General features: G+C 33.9%; 1 protein-coding gene across 1 annotated transcript in view; it reads left to right on the forward strand.

Annotated features, from left to right (window-relative positions):
* Positions 1-21,587, forward strand: part of LOC126880251 (nuclear receptor-binding protein homolog) — an 842,193-nt gene that overhangs the window by 716,172 nt on the left and 104,434 nt on the right. The window contains exon 8 of the mRNA XM_050644017.1: positions 12,154-12,273. Coding sequence (XP_050499974.1) covers positions 12,154-12,273 — 120 coding nt within the window. The remainder of the gene's footprint in view (positions 1-12,153; positions 12,274-21,587) is intronic.

Raw genomic sequence — 21,587 nt, forward strand, 5'->3', positions numbered from 1 at the left:
AGTATAAAATATCATTTTTGAAATTACGAAGTACATAAATTCAAGTTCAAACCTTATTCTATCAGTTCTTGATGAGTCTTTTGGACTTATTTCGTTATGAAACATTGTTTTTTAGTTGTTAATGCCCGTCTCCCCATAAGAAACCTTCCTCATTAACAATTAAAAAAATATATTTTAGAATAAAACATACCTAAAATTCTTATCGAGCCCTGATAGAAAAAGGTTTGAACTTGAATTTATGTACTTGATGATTACAAAAATGATATTTTTTACTTGTGTTTTTGAGCCTTGAAAATTGTCATCTTTCGTTCTTTTTTCGGTTTTAAATTGTTTATAACTCGAAAACAATCAACTTTAGAGAAAAATTACAAAAGAACGTTTTTTGTTTAGAATGATCCAAAAAATCTGAAATAATATCTGCCCGGGTCGATTTTTTTTTGAAATTCATAAAGAAATGTAATTTTTCCATTATTAATTAATTATAGTTAGAACAAGATTAGATCGGGCAACCCTTGTTTTTTTGTAATTGTTAACATGCTAAATTACACATCCAATAATTTTTTTCCATTAAACAGATCGGTGTAAATCGACCTTATATCGGATCCTTTACTATAAGTAAAAATGACTAAAAATTAGTGAAATCGTTTATCCATCAACGCAAAGTTACACGAAGAGTTCAAATATCGACTTCCGGTTCTACTTTCGATCCCTTTGGGTGAAAACCTAGGACTTAGAAAGTTCAATTACTTGTAATTAATTAATACATAATTCGTAAAATTAAGATAATAATTCTTATGATTTATGCGTTTTATTCACTTTGTCAACATTGTAATATAATACAGCGGTAGACTAAGTACTATAGTAGCACCGATTACCTTTTATTTCTTTAGTTTGCCAACCTCAATGCTAAAAACCCAAAGAAGAGAAAACATTATTATTGGGTGCACCCTATCTAGCAAAAAAATTAAAAATTTGCAATTGTTAACGTTTATAAAAAGGATTTGAACTTGAAGGGGTGGTATTTTGGAAGTGCCGCGCCGTAGCGCCAGTCCCCTTGCCACTAATCGACAGCAGGTTTAATTTCGAGTGGTACTCGATTGGTAACCACGTTGAGTTTGTGTTGCAATATACGAGGACGTATTTAAAAATTTTAAAATTATACAAGACGATCAACAATTTAACATAAATATATTAAATATTTGGAAGCAAATTGTCTTGGAGGTGTCACCAGGGAAATGTACCAATAAGTTTTCAATTTAAAAATCTTTTAGTAATATTTTTAATATTTTTCAATATTATTAATGTTGCTATTAGGATTGAAAAACTTTATCTTTCAATTACCAGATGACGCTAGTCACCTAATCCATTCACCTCAGTTGCAGTGTGGGACTAATATGTGTCGAAAAATTTACTGGATTAGAGAAAAGCAACCTATGCATTCTCTGAAGAGCCTCTAACAAGAGGTGAAATCGTCGATAAGAGTGCTGGTTGCGCTCTCTAATCTAAGTAAAAATTAAGACATTTTTGGCCTCGCATTGCAACTGAATAAAAATGGTATACATTTTTATTTTATTAAATATTTATTTATATAGAAACTTTTTAATTCCTAGATTTTTCGGTAAAACTCTTTTCGGCTATGTGCCATTTTTAATAAGCACTTTAATTAATAATTATTATAAATTGCTAGCTTTGTTATTTGACTATAGGGCTTTTCATCGATTGTCATTTGTTTCGAGCTTCTGTCATAGTCATGTGTCACATAATATAATATATCTACGCCATACGTCTTTGGTTTGTATCATTGTTATATACCAATAACGTATGACGTAGATATATTAATATTATGTGACACATGACAGAAGCTCGAAACAAATGACTGTGAATGAAAAGCCCTATTGACACATTGACACAAAAATCCAACAAGTAAAAATGTAAGTACAGGTTATAGGAATATCCCGGTTTATGATATAAATTCGAGGTCCCGAAACATTTCCATTTACTTTTTAAGGGGGTAGGCGCAAAATCTTGGTCCAATGCTATTTAAATTCATTTTTTTCATTTTTTAGAATCCTGAGAAAAGTAATAAATATTTTTGAAAAATTTAAACGCAGAATGAAACACTACATTTCCGAAAGTATCTTAGAATAAACAAAAAGTTTAGTTTGAATGAAATACATGAAATTAAAAATCACAATAAATTTTCTCTTTTTTTCACGCCTGTAACTTATAATTATAAACAGTATAGAAGTTTTCAGGGACTTTCGGCCCTCGGTAATAATGTAATCTTTCATTATGCATTTAAATTTTTCAAAATACTTATTGGTTTTCTCAGAATTCGAAAAAAAATAAATGCATTTAAAAGCCTTGGACCAAGATTTTGCGCCTACCACCTTAATAAATTTATCCGTTTGTTGAAATATCTTTTAATAAAATAATACCGCTATTTATAATACTTTTTAAGTCAACGAATAAATTGTTACTACAATATCCTAAAAGTTTAAATTATATCGGGTATTATGCTTTGTTGCAAATGCCTCAAAGGCCTGTATAGCTGTTTTATTTTTATTAGGGTTTCTCAGGTAATAAATATTTTATTACAACTGTTATGAGTACAAACTCACCGACAAATTTACTGGTTGTAAAATTATTTCACTTTTCTACAAATTTCTATACAGTACCCGCCTACTTATACTTCGTCTAATATACTTACCGTTGCACGTGATCCGCGTTATAGCCCGTGACGTCACATGATACCAACACGAAATATTTAGGCGGTAGGTGTGTTCTTTTTTGAATCATTTTGCCGAGTACACGGGAATTACAGCCACTAGATATATTTTATTATATACGCGTAGAAATAATATTTGAATATTTTTATTAATGTTAACTTAAAGAAATACACAATAATATGTTTCATTTAATTTGTATAAATGGATTATAAAGCGTTTTTAGGAAGCACATTTGTTCGGAACACACTGTAACTGTAATCGAACGAATGTGACATTTTAGCATAAATTGGTAACATTTATTTGACAGTTGCGGTGATGATACTTCATATTTGTTTTTATTCTTTATTATAAGTATATTTGTTTTATTATATTTACTGTTTATATTATTTACTTTAACTTAAGATTATAACTCAATTCTTGTTTTCTATTTCTAAAGTTTTTATTTATTTACATTGAATATGAATTTGTTTTGTTGTATAATCCACTTCCGCAAAAATTATGTGATATACTTGATTTAAAATGAATTCAAGAATTATTGTGCGATCCCTCTTCAGATGACAGCCATAACTTTGATTTTTGAAGTGAAAACTTCTTTAGGGACGTTGCGACCGTCATGGCTATGATTTATTTGTATGTATATATAAATTGTATAGAAGTATTTAAATTTAAAGTAAATGTAAAACCTATTTAAGGATGGGGAAAAAAGATTTATTTCGCGACCGTCATCTCTTCGGCGAAATAAATTTTGTACGTATCTATATTACGTGTATCTATACATAAATTGTATACAAGTATTTAAATTTAAAATAAATGTAAAACCTATTTTTGGATGAGGAAAAGGGATTTATTTCGCGACCGTCATCTTTTCGGCGAAATAAATTTTGTACGTATATGTATTGAAGTGAAAACTTCTTTAGGGACGTTGTGCACTTTTTGGATGGGAAAAAGTATTAAATTAGCGACCGTCAACGCGACCGTCATCGCTTCGACGAAATAAATTTTTGAAGTGAAAATTTCTTTAGGGACGTTGTGGACTTTTTAGATGGGGAAAAAGTATTAAATTAGCGAACGTCATCGCGACAGTCATCGCTTCGGCGAAATAAATTTTTAAAGTGAAAACTTCTTTTGAGGACGTTGTGCATTTTTTAGATGGGGAAAAATTATTAAATTAGCGACCGTCATCACTTCGACGACATAAATTTTTGAAGAGAAAACTTCTTTAGGGACGCTGTGCACTTTTTGGATGGGAAAAAGTAATAAATTAGCGACCGTCATCGCTGCGACGAAATAAATTTTTGAATTGAAAATTTCTTTACAGACGTTGTGCACTTCTTGGATGGGGAAAAAGTATTGAATTTGCGACCGTCATCACTTCGCTGAAATAAATTTTGTACGTATATAAATTATGTGTATGTATACATAAATAGCATATGGCATACGCATCGCGTATATGATGTAGGTATAGCACTTCTTTTTGGATGGGGAGAAAGCATTGAGCTCGTAATTTATATACTATAAGAAGTTTTCACTTCTGTCGGCACTCCCACGAGTGCCTTCAATTTTTTTTTAAATGGGAGAGTACATTATGTGACACCTCATTTAAAAGCCTTTAAATTACTGATTACAATAATGTATAATACTTTAATCCTTTTTGAGAGCCTAGGCACAAAATTTCGGTTGAATTCTTTTTAAATGCAATCATTTTTTCGAATCCTAACAAAACAAACACGTATTTTTGAAAAATTTAAACACAGAATGAAATATTACATTATTACCGAGGGATAAAAGTCCCTTAGAATAAACAAAAAGTTTCTTTAGAGTGATATATTTGAAATTCAAAATCATACTCAATTTTCTCTTTTTTTCGCCCCTGTAACTTATTAAAATAAACATTATAGAATTCCTCAGAGACTTTTGGATCCTCGGTAATACTGTAGTCTTGTATTCTGCATTTAAATGTTTCAAAAACACTTATTAGTTTTCTCAGGATTCGAAAAAAATGAATGCATTTAAAAATAATTCAACCGAAATTTTGCGCCTACACTCTCAAAAAGGATTAAAGTATTATATATTTTTGTAATTTCAAAGGCTTTTAAATGAGGTGTCACATTATGTACTTTCCTATTTAAAAAAAATCAAAGATGTGGCTGTCACCTGAAGAGAAAACAAACTTTGGAAAACTGTATGTCCTACACTACTCACGTACTTTTCAGTACTATTTTACTTGATGTCTATTAGGACTGTGCAGGACATTGCTATATATTTCATTTGGAACAATTTCTGTTTAACTTTACCTCCAAATCTTTCCAATTCAATTTCTAACTAATATTCAGGGTCCATATGGGCAAGGTCGTGCGACGCACGACGGCGCTAAAGCGTTAAAGGCGCCCTTTGAGTCGGCAAAGTTAAATAAATATCCAATTCAAAACTAAATATTTCTTGAAGCTTTACAGAAAATCAACATAAAAACACAAAAATTTTCAGCCATTAGGTGATACAACAGGGGAAGGTTTAACCAACTTTTTGCTGAAGATTTAAAAAAATATTATGGTTTAGACATTTATAATATGCGCGAACAAGGATACAATGGTTCGAATATGAAAAGTAGACATTAAGGTCTACAAACAATAATTTTTGATATTTATACGTGCAATATTTATTCCTTGCTGTAACCACAGTTTGAACCTTGTCATTAACGATGCTGTGAAATCAAATATATTTAGTATATATATTTTTTCAACTGTTCAAGGGTTATATAACTTTTTTTCTGCCTCAAACCATCGATGGTCTGTTCTGAAACGTAGCATTTCAAATTTAACCTTTATCAGTTAACCAGAATTATTGATTTCAGTTGGGCGAAATTTACGACGCTCTTGCTCTATATGAAATTTTTTCTGAGAATAATTTTGATAATTCTACAAAACATCTAGCTACTCCTTTGGCTAAAAAAATAAAAAAATTATGACTTTGTATGTTAGTCTTGTGCAAGATACTGAGTAAAGTCGATATTGTTACCAAGATTCTGCAACCTAAAAATTTCAAATTCTTGCCAAAGTTTGAACAGCCTAAATGCCTTTTAAAAAGTATCGTTCAGATAAAGGCTTCAGTGACATGCTAGTAAATGCCAAAAAATTAGCAACTGCCTTGGACGTAGATGCGAAATTCAAAAGTGCAGAAAACCTTATGGCCACAAAGAATAAAAAACAATTTTCCTTATGAAAGTGAAGATCAGCCAATTGAAAACCAAGAATTAAAATTCAAAGGCAACTTTTTTTTGGAATGCTAGATATTACTCTTTCATCTGTAAATGAGAGATTTGAGTTGTTATCCTTCCATGCTGATGTTTTAAAGCTGACAAAAATCGAAACGAGAGAGACACAGACAGAACAGATGAACTTTAACCGAATTATAATTTCTACAAATTTGCGACGGAAAGGTAACATCTGTAGTAAAAACACTTAATTACATTGCAAAAAATAACTTAGCCCACTCATTCCGAAACATTACTATTGCGTTAGGTATATTATTAATGTTGTTCCGAAGCTATTTCCTTGTGGCATTTTTGTAATCATTTTGTAATCATAATAAAACCATTTTTTTATTTAAATTGTGGCTTATTTCCCATTTAGAATAGTATATTATTAACTATACCGATTGCTGGAGCTTCAGCTGAGATATCACTTTCTAAACTAAAACTAATTAAGAATTACTTAAGATCTAAAATGGGTCAGAAGCGGCTAGAAAATTTTGCTGTTATTAAAAGGACCTGAATATTAAAAATCTAATTAATGAATTTGCCAAAGGTAAAGCAAGAAAAGTTCGATTTATATAAGAAACTTTTGTTGGTGTCCATCATAATAAGTGTATTGGTTTAAAAAAATCGCAATCTTAATATTTATTTGATCTTCAGTTTTTTAATAATTTTAAGTAATGTTTTATAACTTCAACTTTACTTATTATTTTTATTCTGTTCTATTTTATTTAATTGTACTGTATAGTGTTTAATAAGATTATTATTGTTTTATAAGTGTACTGTGTACTTATTGTTTCCTTAAAAAAAATCTAGTTAGATGTAGAAAAATTTTTATAGTTTTTCTCGTTGAAATGTGAAGAAGTGATTGATTATAATATGTCTACCCTGGTAATTTTGATAAAGGCGCTTATCAATATTTCGCACGACAACGCCGAAGTTTTCGCACGACGGCAGAAAATCATTTATAACACTAAATTCACATTCAGCTAAATATGAAGATGGAAATGGTAGATAGAGTTTTCTTGCACATTTGGTTGAATTTGGATAGTTGATTTCTGTTTCCTCGCTTTTTTATTAATTACACTTTTACCTGACTCATAATTTTGCAATTCTGCGAGTTCTTCTTGCACATTTGATATATTGATACTGCACATTTGATATATCAGGCAAATCCTCTAACATTGGCTGCATCATCCATGTTAAAAATCAATTTGTTTTATAACAGAAGATCTTTCTTTTAAATCAGCCAATAGAATATTCAGATGATCAGTAACAAGAAGTAAAGCGGAATCAGTTACTTCACATTTTTGGAGTCAATGAAACTGTTCCAAGGGGGGGCGGATCCAAGGGGGGGCGATGGAGGCGATCGGTCCCCCTCTCAAACCAAGTGATTTTATCCAGATTTAGCCATACGGCTCACACTCCCTCTAAGGGGAAAATTGACTCATCCCAGATACCTACGGTATCAAAAGGATTGAGTTCTGGTGGGACTCTTTTCGTGTTATCGAGCCCTAGGTGACTTGGTATGCAGGTGTATCTCCCAAAAAATTTCGTACACATCTGGCCGTTACGAGTAGTACTGCTTTCCGCATGGTCTTATAAAGATGTTCATTAAGACCCAGCTTTTTTATGCTTTCGAGGAGGGTCTTCGGAATGACTCCAGTAGTAGACATAATAATCGGTATCGTCTGGGTACTTTGCATTCTCCATTGTCTCTGTATTTGAATTTCCAGATCTCTGTACTTGGCGATCTTTTCAGTAAATTTAGTATGTAGATTATTGTTGTTAGGAATCGCCACATCAATGAGGGTTGTTTGTCTCGTTAATTTATTGACTAATACGAGATCTGGTCTATTATGCGCCACTGTTTGGTCTGTGAGCACAGTGCGGTCCCAGTATAGCTTGTAGTTGCCATCCTCAAGCATACTCTCAGTGACGTATTGATAATATGGAAGATGGTCGGTTTGAAGAAGTCCCAGCTTGATAGCTATCTCCTGATGAAGGATTTTTCCCACTGCGTTATGCCGTTCCTTGTACTTACTTGCAGCAAATGCCTGGCAGCCCCCTGTAAGATGTTGGATGGTTTCTTGGGCTTGACATCCATATCGGCATCTGTCGTTTTGAACATGAGGGTCTTTGATGATATATTTCAGGTAATTTCTGGTTGGTATAACCTGATCCTGAATGGCCAGTAATGATCCCTCCGTTTCAGGGAACATCTTTCCTGATGTCAACCAGTAGTTAGACGCTATATTGTCGACATAATCTTGGCTGACCTCATTGGGATGTCGCCCGTGCAGAGGTTTACCCATCCAGGCGCGCACTTTTTCGTCCTTAGTAAGGTGGTTTATGCGCAGTTCTGCTTCCCTCAGTTTTATCGGTGTTGTGTCATCTACTGCGCAGATAGCGCGATGTAGAGTAGATGTTTCAGCCTGCATCTGCAAATAAGATCTTAAATTAGCAATTTGTTTGTCTAATTGCTCACCTATATCCATAAGTCCTCTTCCTCCTAAATTCCGTGGTAATGTCGTTCTTTCTACTGCACTTTTTGGATGGTGTTTTTGTGCCTTTGTGAGGTGCGTTCTTACTTTTCGCTGAAGATTTTTTATATCCGTTTTTGTTCACTTAACAATGCCAAATGAATAGCTAAGCGCGGAACATGCGTAGGTGTTTAGTGCCTTAAACAAATTTCTACTATTAAGGTGTGAGCGAAGCAGCTGTTTTACCCTTCGTATAAACTCCGTAGTTATCTCTATTTTCATTTGTTTATGGTCAATTCTCCGCGCTTGCTTTACTCCAAGATATTTATACATATCGTTTTCACCCATGGCCTCGATGTTTTGGCTATTTTGCATATCGAATCCTCCAAGCTGTACTTTTCCTTTGACTATATTTAAAATACGGCACTTGTATAGTCCGAAGTGCATGCTAATATCATTAGAAAAAGTTTCTACAGTTTTTAGCATCTCATCGAGTTGGTTTCGAGTGGAAGCCATTAATTTCAAATCATCCATATACAATAAATGATTAAGCTTCGCCACCACATTGTTATTTTTGATGCTAAAACCTGCGTCTGTGGAGTTCAATAGCTGAGATAGTGGGTTCATAGCTAGACAGAACCACAGTGGACTCAACGAATCTCCTTGAAACAGGCCCCGACTGATTGCGATATTTTCAGTTTCGATCTTATTTTTACCAGGTATTTGAAGGTGAATTCTAGTCTTCCACTCCGTCATTATATGCTCTAAAAAGGTCACTATATTATCATCGACTTTATATATTCTCAATATATCTATAAGCCATTCATGCGGCACTGAATCAAATGCCTTCTTGTAATCAATGAAGGCAGTAAAAAGATTCCTCTTTTTCTAATATGCCTGGTTAGAAATCACTGAGTAGATGATGAGTTGTTCTTTGCAACCCATGGAACCCTTAGCGCATCCTTTCGGTTGAGGCTCTATGATATTGTTCAGAGCACAGTGTTGGTAGATACGCCGGGCTACACAGGATGTGACCAATTTATACAAAGTTGGAAGACAAGTAATTTGGCTGGATCTTGGGTGTTATTTTAATCCTTCGGAATTAAATAAGTGGTTCCCTGAGTTAGGAATGATGGTATATCCTGCGGATTAGAAATAACATGATTAATTAGTGTTGATAAGCATTCATGAACACTCCAAAACTTCTTGAGCCAAAAGTTTTGAACTCCGTCTGGTCCAGGAGATTTCCAGTTATGAAGCTCTTTGATGGTATTTGAGACTTCTTCAGTAGTGAAGGGTTCGTAAAGGGTGGTAATGTAGTGTTGGCAGTTCTGTGTCGTATCTTCTATCCATCCAGCATTGTTGTTAAGAGCAGCTGGCGTGGAACGTTGATTTCCCCAAAACTCATGAATTTCTTCTTGGCTTGGGTAAGTCTTATCGACACGTTCTACAGTGGAATTGAGTTTTCGATAGAACGCCTTTTCAGAACTTTCAAAAAGACAATTGTCGCTTTTGCGGTTGTTACTAACTTTGTACCTCCTTAGTCGTCCTGAATAAAGGAGAGCTTTTGTTTTAATGTATCCAGACACTGATGGGCTGTGTTGTTTTCTGGATCATATCTTGAGTGTCTTGCGGTAGTCATCATTATTTCTTCAGCTCTTCTGATGACTTTTCTACTTGGTACACCTCGTATGTATTCTGTGACTATACCAATATCCCTACGTAATAATTCGATCTTTCCGAGCAGTCTTTTTTCCCAAGGTGCAATTCTGTTACCAGTTCTTTCGTTATTAGTAACCCGTCGTGTTCTGATCTTAACGCCCATTACATTAACAATTGCTGATGATGCACAGTAGATTAGCATATGCAAATATTCCAACGTGTAATCTTCTACGACATAGTTGGGTAGGACTTCAGTGTTCACAATTTGTCTGCGCACCTAGTTTCTTACAAGAGTTGTTTTCCTGCTGTGTATTATCAGGTTGAGTTTATGGCATGGGAATCTCGAGGCTCATCGAGGATTTCATTAGGGACGTGATCTAAAACTTGTTCTTGGATATTAATCTCCCGTTCGACTTCGCTTTTGATCGAATTGCGTCTAGTGTCTGGGATAAGGTTGTTCCTTATGATTACCCGGTATTGATCTGATACTCTTTGCTCCGATACTTGAATATCTGGGTACGTCCTGCAAAATTCGGCATACAGCTGTTGTCGGTAGCCGATTGTTTCTTGACCGAGGTTTGTCACCTTGTAATAGAAGCGCAAAATGTTTTCATTAATGGACACAGTCCATTTCATTCGCTGCCTCGGTCGTCCCGCTTGAGTGAGCGCCGGCTGATGATCCAGCGCAGCACCTTCGGCGGGTGGAGCTCTTGTTTTTGTTTGGCTCGCGTGTGGTTGTGGTTGGGCTTGGCTTTTGATATATCAGGCAAATCCTCTAACATTGGCTACATCATCCATGTTCAAAATCAATTTGTTTTATAACAGAAGATCTTTCTTTTAAATCAGCCAATAGAATATTCAGATGATTAGTAATAAGAAGTAAAGCGGTATCAGTTACTTCACATTTTTGGAGTCAATGAAACTGTTCCAGTGGCGGATCCAAGGGGGGGGGCGATGGAGGCGATCGGTCCCCCTCTCAAACCAAGTGATTTTATCCTGTGGGAGTTTTTGTCAGTTCTTCTATCAGGCGCGGCCCCCTGCGAATGGGGGATGCAAGTGATTTTATTATTATTATTATTATTATTATTATTCCAGATTTAGGCATATGGCTCTCACTCCCTCTAAGGGGAAAATTTACTCATTCCAGATACCTAAAGTATCAAAAGAATTTTGCTGTGGTGGGACCCTTTCCATGTTATCGAGCCCTAGATGACTTGGTATGCTTGAGTATCTCCCAAAAACTTTCGTACATATCTGGCCGTCGAGAGTACCTAGTACAGCTTTTTGCGTGGTCTTATAAAAATGATCATTTAGACTCAGCTTTTTTATGTTTTCGTGAAGGTTCTACGGAATGACTCCAGTAGTAGACATAGTAATAGGTATTATCTGGGTACTTTGCATTCTCCATTGTCTTCGTATTTGAATTTCCAGATCTCTGTACTTTCAGTACTTTTTTTACTTTTCAGTAAATTTAGTACGTAGATTATTGTTAGGTAGTTAGGCATCGCCACATCAATTAGTGTTATTTGTCTTGTTAATTTATTAATTAGTACGAGATCTGGTCTATTATGTGCCACAGTTTAATTTGTGAGTACAGAAAATATTGCGTTTTGATTGATATTTAAAATTTCTTTCCGCCATATTGGATTCCAGATTACGCCAGATTCGTAATCAGCGATGCCAAAAACCCTTGAGTACGAAAGTAATGCCAAAGCGTATGAACAGTATACGCTTTTAAAGGTCCATGACCACGTTTTTAGCATTTGGAACCACAGTGGGTCAGGTCTTGGGAACCTTGCTTTAAGAATTATTTTATTTAAACTAGATGTTGGTCGTAATCGTAAGGCAAGGGACTGGCATAACAATAACATCAAATTAAAAAGATTTTTGGCCACGGGAGCGATCTGTAATTATAATGTGTTCCGGTATGGTTTACATTTCACGTAAATCCTCATAACTAATTTATTTGTATTATAATATAATACAAATAATATTGCATAATATATTATATTACAATTATTTTTTACAGTTGACTATTGTACTCCGAATGGATGATAAAATGAATAGGCAGTTAACTAGTTGTATATCACCTGGGGACAATCCGAAGGTTTTAGCACAGGAATTAGTCCATTATGGTTTTATAAATGAAGTAAGTGTATACTTTTTATTCAAATATAGATATACTAGGTACTGACGTTTAAAAGATTACATTACACAGGTCAATATGAATTTTGAGTCTGAGTTTGTACTTCTGATTTTTGATTACTTATGCTTAAACTGAAGACTAAACTAAACTAAAGACAAAAAAATAGTTTTATCTAATAAAATTAGCTTTTCTACTTACCAGAACGAAATTTCTGAAATTTTACGAATTTTATGAAAAAGCTCTATGTTTTACTTTAAATTATATTTAAAAGCAAACACCTTTTGAATAATAGATGTTTTTATTTCCTTTAATTATAGAAGACGGCATATACATTGCGCGTCAGAGAAAATGGGCACTCCAAACAATAGGTCATTTTTGATGTCTCTTATCTCCTAAACCTGTTGTCCGATTTAAGTAATTTTTTAATTACCAGAGAACGGCAGTTCTCGTCAGTGGCGCACAATACCCCTACATGCGACACTATACATATATACACGAAATTTTCAGATTTTCTAAATCTGACTGAATTGAAAATTGGGCCAAATCCCATCCTATAGTTTAGAAAAAAACTCGCCCATCCATATGTCAACTCTCCATTTTGATTCAAGGGTGTGGATTTTACAGCCCTTCCCATTAAGGGTCTGTTTTTCGTTCTCGTCTCCAAAACGCCCAAAAATTTCATAAATTTAAGTCCAACCTTTGTGGCTTCTGATAGTACTGATCATTACCTTTCCAACGCATGTCTACTTTTGAAAATCGGTTATACCATTCAAAAGTTACCGAGCTCAGAAGTAAGACTCAATTTTTATTTAAAAAGGGGAAAATGTTTGTGGGTATGTATGTATGTATGTGGAAAAGTTACACCGATCTGAATTTTTGAAGTGAAAACTTCTTTAGGGGCGTTGTGCACTTTTTGGATATGGGAAAAAGCATTCAATTCGCGATTGTCATCGCTCATGCCATGCTATATATTATGTGTATAAAAACTTGTGTTTATAATTATTAATTAAAGTGCTTATTGAAAATGGCAATTAGCCGAAACGTTTAAGCCATAACAAAGTGTTTTATTTTTATCAGACCGAAAACCCAGGAATTAAAAAGTTTCTATTTAAAAATTTACGGTTAGGAAATAACAAAACTATATATAAATTTATATATATATATATATATATATATATATATATATATATATATATATATATATATATATATATATATATATGTTACACTTGAAGTTTCCGCGGGAGCTATATGTGCTTTCTGTTGTTTTCCGGGTTTGACTTATTCAACGCGGAGTCAAACCCGGAAAACAACAGAAAGCATATATATATATATATATATATATATATATATATATATATATATATATATATATATATATATATATTGTTGTGATCTTATTTATTTATTTGTGATGATATTCTTATATGTAATTTAATTTAATTAATGCATTAATGATAATCTAATTAATCAACCAGATCACATATCAATATGTTTTCAATCTCAGGGCGAATTATAAAGTTACTTACTTACTTTCGTGACTTCTAAGTATTTCTCAGTGGTTCCTAATCGGGATAGGAAAAAAATAAAATAATACACACATATGGATTACAATTATAAATCAATATTTTGTTTATTTTATATAAATGGCAATTACTGCTTAATATTTGTTATATCTTATATTTATTTAATATAAACATTTAAAAATGGGAATCTTATTTCCTTTTGGTTTCCAATTTAAAACTTTTAATTAATAGTGAAACTATTAGGATTTATTTGCAACAAATTGATTTAAGTTTGATGAAAATCTTCTGATATTAGCGATTATGCTCTTCAATTTTTAATGTGGTATTTAATACAAAAACCCATACATTCATGTCCTGACAAATGAGACTGACCTTTATCTGGTGAACTGCGAATGTCCTCACACTAAACCCGTTTCCTCCTACCCTTGGTTGCGATGAAAAACTCGTCCTGGCCTCCAGTAATGTTCTCCTTTGAAAACTACCTCGTATAGCTCTCGTTCATGCTTTTCTCGTGATGCCGTGTTCTACCTTTTTCGAACCACTTCAATCAGCTACTGGGACACTCTTTGCTCAAGGAGATTCTTTTCTCTACTCGGCCTACCTCTCGTTCCCCTTGGGTACTCAACACTCACGGAACTACCGGCTTTTTCACTCTTCGTACACTACCGTCTACCACTGGACTTCACCTCTCGACAGCTCAAAACATTCTGATCTCTCCACCTCATTAATTTCCCTACTTTCTAAATATCCCTTCCAGATTCAAAAATCAACATTCCACCACAAATTTTAATTCGCCGTATTCCTCAATACCAACTTTTAATCTTTCTAAATATGTTTAATGGATTTCAAGAAAAAATAATCATTTCCCAATTTAAACTTACTTTCTACTTTTTACAAAACTTAATGACCTATTATCTATTTCACTGAGTCTTATTTAGCGTAGGCTAATGATCGAATCTTCCGCGAAACACTATAATGGTCCGCGTCACTCAACTTGTTTATCTTAGGCGCATTGTTACCGAGTTTCGTACACTTCTTCGAATCACTTTCTTAAAAACTAAATATAATAATTTGTTGTATACAGGTTGTTCTAAATTTACATGCCCGTGGCTGAGAAAATTGAAGATCTTTTATATTAATTTGAATTTTGCTTATAATTATAAATTTTAATTCTCCTATCAAATAGGAATATAACAAATCCCCGCCTTGTATTCGATAAAATTTATCTGCATTTTTAAATAAATTTTCTCGAGGCACAACCAACTCCCTGTCTATTTCCTTACTTTAATCTACGTCTTATACCCTAACTTACTATCTACTTTATGTAATTCTGTCTTTTATTCGTGATATTTGTATACATCGTGAATATTATAAATTCCTCGGATCTTTTCCGAGTTCCTATGCCTCAACTCATAACTATTTATCCCATTTTCATTATTCACGATGTACGGGCCTTCGAAAACAGGCATCAACTTTGCGCAAATGCCCCCAGGAAGATTTGATACTCGTAATGCCCTCACGAGTACTTTTTCACCCTTTTGGAAAGTCACTGGTCTTCTTTTTCTATTGTTTTCCTGTCTTTGAATATACTTTTCGTTGCTTCGCCGTAATCTTCTCTGTACTGTTTCAATCACCTGTTGATATTTCTTTGGCTCTGGGTCTTCCCATGGCCTTATCGGCAGTACACCCTTCATGATGTATTCTGGGGTCTCTTTTGTTACTGTGCTCGGAATTGTATTTAGATACACTTCTATTTCCGCCATTTTCCTGTCCCAGTGGCGATGTTGACCATCTGTTGCAATGCGAAGAAATTTCGTCACTTCCTGTATGAATCGTTCCGAAGGATTACTCTGTGGATGCCTGATGCTGACAAAATTTGTCTCTATTCCGCGTTCTCGAAGTTGTCCCTTGAAACGATCATTTCGGAAATACGTTGCATTGTCCAGTAGAATCTTTTTTGGTGTTCCTACTGTGGCTATAAAATTGTCGATTTTTCTTAATATTTCTTCCCCCTTTGTGGTGCGGCAACTATATAATTTTACGTATTTTGAAAACACATCCACCATCACTAGAATATGTTTGTTCCTTTTAGTGGTCATAATTAGATCGCTTAACATATCTATTGCTACAATGTCTAGTTTGTTTCGGGCTTCAATATTTTTGGCAATATTTTCGTTTTTGAAATTTCTACTCTTATATTTTTGACATACATCGCACTTCTGGGTAATTTCCTTTGCAATGCGGTAATCCTGTCGGCTGATGTAATTTTCCCTAAAAACGAGCCAAACCTTTCTGCTACCAATATGCCCATTGTCCTCATGTAATTTCTTTATTATCTTTTCTGCCAATGTCTGTGTCACTAAATATAGTTCCTTTCCGTCTATTCTCTTAAAATATATGTTATTTTCTACCTCCGCTGTTCTTTTCTCTCTTTCCTCTAGGTCTTCCTGGTTTGTCCTTATCTCATTTAACGAATATATCCCTTCTTCTTGTATTAATCTATTTAGTCCCACCTGTAGAGTAATTGTTTCCTTTTTTCCGGTGTCCTCATCCCGTGTTAGAGCGTCGGCTATTATGTTGTCTTTTCCTTTTATATATCGGAACTCAAAATCATACTCCTGTAATAATAGAATGCCTCTATGTATTCTATTATTTACTAATCTATTCTTCATGATATGTACTAAAGCTGCATGGTCTGTTTCGATTGTGAATTTTGCTCCCAATAAGTAAAACCTCAATTTGTTTACGCAATATAGTACACTGGCAAACTCCAATTCTGTAACACTATATTTTCTCTCATGTGTTTTAGTCACTCGAGATATAAAGCATATCGGCACTTCTTGGTCGTTTTGTATTTGAGACAGAACTCCTGCAAATTTTTGTATGAACGCATCAGTTCGGAGTATAAAAGGTAAATTGTAAATGGGGTGGTATATTTTCGTTCCTTTTGCGAATTCTCGTTTTAATGTTTCGAAAGCTTCCTCCTGTTCTTCTTTCCAATTCCATTTTATTCCTTTTTTAAGCAATTTTATCAGAGGGATTTCCTTTTGGCTCAAATCGGGAATCAGCTTTTTAAAATAATTAATCGTGCCAAGAAAACCTCTCAATGTTTTCAAATTCGTTGGTCTTGGGTATTCATCTATGAGCTTGACTCTGTCTTCGGCTAATCTGACGGTTTTGGTGTCCAATTGAAAACCCAAATAAATTACTTCTTTTTGAAAAAATTGACATTTTTCAATGTTTAATTTCAATCCCGCTGTGTCCAATTCTTCCAGAATTATTTTTATGTGTTCCATATGACTCTGAGTATCTTGTGAAAAAATTAATAAATCATCGATATAATGAACTATGAAATCTTCATGGCGATTTAAAATGGTATGTAGAGCTCGGACGAGTGCAGCACAAGCACTCTGCAATCCAAATGGCACTACCTTAAACCGGTAGACAATACCATCAATTGAGAACGCGGTGTAGTTTCTACACTTTTCAGCTAAAGGTATCAACCAAAAACTGTGTTTTAAGTCAATTTTAGAAAATATGTGTGATCCCGTAATTCTTCCAAAAATGGCCTCGATGTTTAGAGGTGATTCATATTGTGATACAGTGTGCTGGTTAATATTCCTGGCATCTAAACATAATCTCAATTCTCCATTGCTTTTCTTTACTATCACAATCGGGTTAACATACGGTGAATCACATCTTTCGATGATTTGATCTTCCAACATTTTATTAATTTCTTCTTTCACCTCTTGTCGATACTTGTATGGAATCGGGTAAGTCTTTGATCGAAAATTTCCCAAGTTTTTCACCTCAAATGAATGTTCGTACTTTTTCGCCACTCTGTTTTCCTCATTGATCAAATTTTCGTAGTTTCTTAACATCAACCGCAATTCTTTTTCTTTCCCTTCTCCACATATCAATTTTCTGTCTTTTTCCTCAGATTCTTCACATATGTTTACCGTGCATTCTGCATCCTCGTTGGCATATACCTCCTCTTCAAATACCACTGTTTCAATCATATTCCTTTCATTTTCATTTGTTAGCTTTATTTCTTCTTCTCCTGAGCTCGTCTCTTCTTTTGAGGAATCCCAGGTTTCTTTTGCTTTTGATACTCTCAATTTTTCTTCTTCTGGGCTCAACTCTTCTTTTGAGGAGCCACAGGTTTCATTTTCTTTTATCTTTTTCTGACTTTTTCTCCCTTTTCTTCTTTGTCCTTGCTTCGTTGCCAAATTCATTTCCACTGTTTGTTCTTTACCTGATTCGTCCGTATTTTGTTTCTCCTGTTCCTTGTCCTGTTCTTTTTCTTTTTCTTCTGTTAGTTTCATCGTATTATTTTTAAAATCTATCACTACATGTTTTTCTGCCAATTCGTCAACTCCTACTATCATGTCATGTGACATGTTTGGCATTATTACACATTGTAGTGCATACATATTCTTACCCAGTCGTACCATTACTCGTATGCCTTCATTTATAGTTGCCAATGTCCGTTTGTTTGCGCCCACTAAATTTACCCTAGGTATTTTGTAAATTAAATTTGTTAAATGAACTTCTTCTATTAGTTTTCTGTTGACCAATGTTATTTCAGATCCAGTATCTATCATAATTTTAATTGGTTTCTCGTTGATAAATCCATCCACAAATTTTAAATTAACTCCATTTTTCTTTTCGTTGTTTCCTGCCAATTTAATAAACTCCTTGGGGTGACAAAAGATTCCTGTTTGATTTTTTGTTTTTAGTGAGCGCCGTCGTGAAAAGACGCCGGTTGCTCATCGTTGTTTATATTTTCGTCATAATGTCTCCCTCCGTCATATTCTTCTGTCTGGGTATTATTTACCTCTCTTCTATTTTCTCTTGGTCTGTCGGAGCTGTTTCGGTTTTCTCGATATCCCTGTTCATTTTGTCTACCATTATTTCTGTTTTCTTGATTTGAGCGTGTGGTGTTTCTATTCTGGTATTCTCGATTTCTGTCCTCATTCCATTGCCTATTTCTTTGTTCATAATTTCCTCTTCCGTTGTCTCTATTTTCGTTTTCCCTTCTGGGATTAAAATCTCGTCTTGTATAGTCCCTCCTATTTTGATTTCTATCTCTGTAATCCTGTGTTTCTCGGGGCCTGTACTCTTCTCGCGACCTTCTTGATTTTCTTTCTCTTAAACGTGATTCTCTTATTTGTAAGAATTGGCATAGACTATCTATGTCTTTATAGTTTTGCAATGTGATATGGTCTTCCAGCGTTTCTTCGAAATGTCTTGCAATCATTTCGACTAATTGTTCCGATGAGTAATTATATTGTAAATGTTTTGCATTATTGTAAATTTGTAAAGCATATGTCCTTTCTGATACCCCCATCCTATCATTGTATTTCCCATTTTGCAATTCCTTGTTAATTTCCAATTGTTGGACTTTTCCCCAGAAATAATTCAAAAATTTTTGTTCAAATTGTTGCCAATTGCCGAATTCTTCTTCTTTGCTATCGAACCATAGGCTTGCTTCATATTTGAAATGGTTTCTGATAGTTTCTTTTGCTGTTTCGAAATTTCCGATGTGTTGTATTTTCTTTTTCAGGCTATTTATGAACGGCACTGGGTGTAATCTTCTTACATCCCCGCTAAACCTTATCTTCACGTCATCTGTGCTATGTATAACCATTTCTCTTCTTTCTCCTACATTTTGTTGAATATTGATTTCCGCAATCTTTCTTTCCATTTCTTCTCTGTCTGCTTGAATAGCGTTTTCAAACTTGTTTTCCAAATTTTCTATTTCCTTTTTCTGGCAATTCGTTATCTCCTTTATTTTGATTTTGATTTCTTTAATCTCTGTCTCTTGTTGTCCCATATCGTTCTTGATCATTGTCAAACATCCTTTTACTTCCTTTTCATACTTTCCTATGCGTTCCTCCATTTTCTTGTTGTTCTCTTCTATTGCTTGTTTCATTTTTTGTTGTGTTTCATCCATTTTTGATCCAATTTTTGTTGTGTTTCATCCATTTTTTGTTGTGTTTCATCCATTTTCTTTGATGTTTCTTCTTGATTTTTATCCAGTTTTTGTTGTGTTTCATCCATTTTCTGTTCCATTCTTTGTGACTGGAGTTGCATCATTTGTAATAATTTATCTATTCCTGATAATTCTTGCTGTTCTGATGCCATGATTGTCGTGTCTAAAATATCTTCTTGGTCTGAATTATCCTCTTGATTTGAATGTTCTTTTTGTTTTTTGTTGTCTTTGCTTTGGCTTCTTGTCACAGACATTTGTTTTCAAGAAGTACTATCCCCGCCAAATATGAAATTTTACTAGTATGTTACCAAGACGACTTTTTCTCACCCAAATATTATAAATTGTCCATAAATATATCAAATGTAAATATCGTAAAAATAAAGTATTAAATCAGTTATGTAAAATTTGTACCTAAAGAGATCTAAATTTTTATGTTATCAACTGTAAGTATTTCACTTTTTACCACAGGCATATAAATTTCCAACTACCGGCTTTTCTCTTTCTATCCTTCAAATTTGCCACTAGAAATACTTTTCAATGCTTACCACGTTGGACGACATTTTTGTTGTGATCTTATTTATTTATTTGTGATGATATTCTAATATGTAATTTAATTTAATTAATGCATTAATGATAATCTAATTAATCAACCAGATCACATATCAATATGTTTTCAATCTCAGGGCGAATTATAAAGTTACTTACTTACTTTCGTGACTTCTAAGTATTTCTCAATGGTTCCTAATCGGGATAGGAAAAAAATAAAATAATACACACATATGGATTACAATTATAAATCAATATTTTGTTTATTTTATATAAATGGCAATTACTGCTTAATATTTGTTATATCTTATATTTATTTAATATAAACATTTAAAAATGGGAATCTTATTTCCTTTTGGTTTCCAATTTAAAACTTTTAATTAATAGTGAAACTATTAGGATTTATTTGCAACAAATTGATTTAAGTTTGATGAAAATCTTCTGATATTAGCGATTATGTTCTTCAATTTTTAATGTTTTATTTAATACAAAAACCCATACATTCATGTCCTGACAAATGAGACTGACCTTTATCTGGTGAACTGCGAATGTCCTCACACTAAACCCGTTTCCTCCTACCCTTGGTTGCGATGAAAAACTCGTCCTGGCCTCCAGTAATGTTCTCCTTTGAAAACTACCTCGTATAGCTCTCGTTCATGCTTTTCTCGTGATGCCGTGTTCTACCTTTTTCGAACCACTTCAATCAGCTACTGGGACACTCTTTGCTCAAGGAGATTCTTTTCTCTCGACTCGGCCTACCTCTCGTTCCCCTTGGGTACTCAACACTCACGGAACTACCGGCTTTTTCACTCTTCGTACACTACCGTCTACCACTGGACTTCACCTCTCGACAGCTCAAAACATTCTGATCTCTCCACCTCATTCATTTCCCTACTTTCTAAATATCCCTTCCAGATTCAAAAATCAACATTCCACCACAAATTTTAATTCGCCGTATTCCTCAATACCAACTTTTAATCTTTCTAAATATGTTTAATGGATTTCAAGAAAAAATAATCATTTCCCAATTTAAACTTACTTTCTACTTTTTACAAAACTTAATGACCTATTATCTATTTCACTGAGTCTTATTTAGCGTAGGCTAATGATCGAATCTTCCGCGAAACACTATAATGGTCCGCGTCACTCAACTTGTTTATCTTAGGCGCATTGTTACCGAGTTTCGTACACTTCTTCGAATCACTTTCTTAAAAACTAAATATAATAATTTGTTGTATACAGGTTGTTCT

The sequence above is a fragment of the Diabrotica virgifera genome, chromosome 2 (genome assembly GCF_917563875.1).
Source record: "Diabrotica virgifera virgifera chromosome 2, PGI_DIABVI_V3a".
In the NCBI taxonomy this organism is placed as follows: domain Eukaryota; kingdom Metazoa; phylum Arthropoda; class Insecta; order Coleoptera; family Chrysomelidae; genus Diabrotica; species Diabrotica virgifera.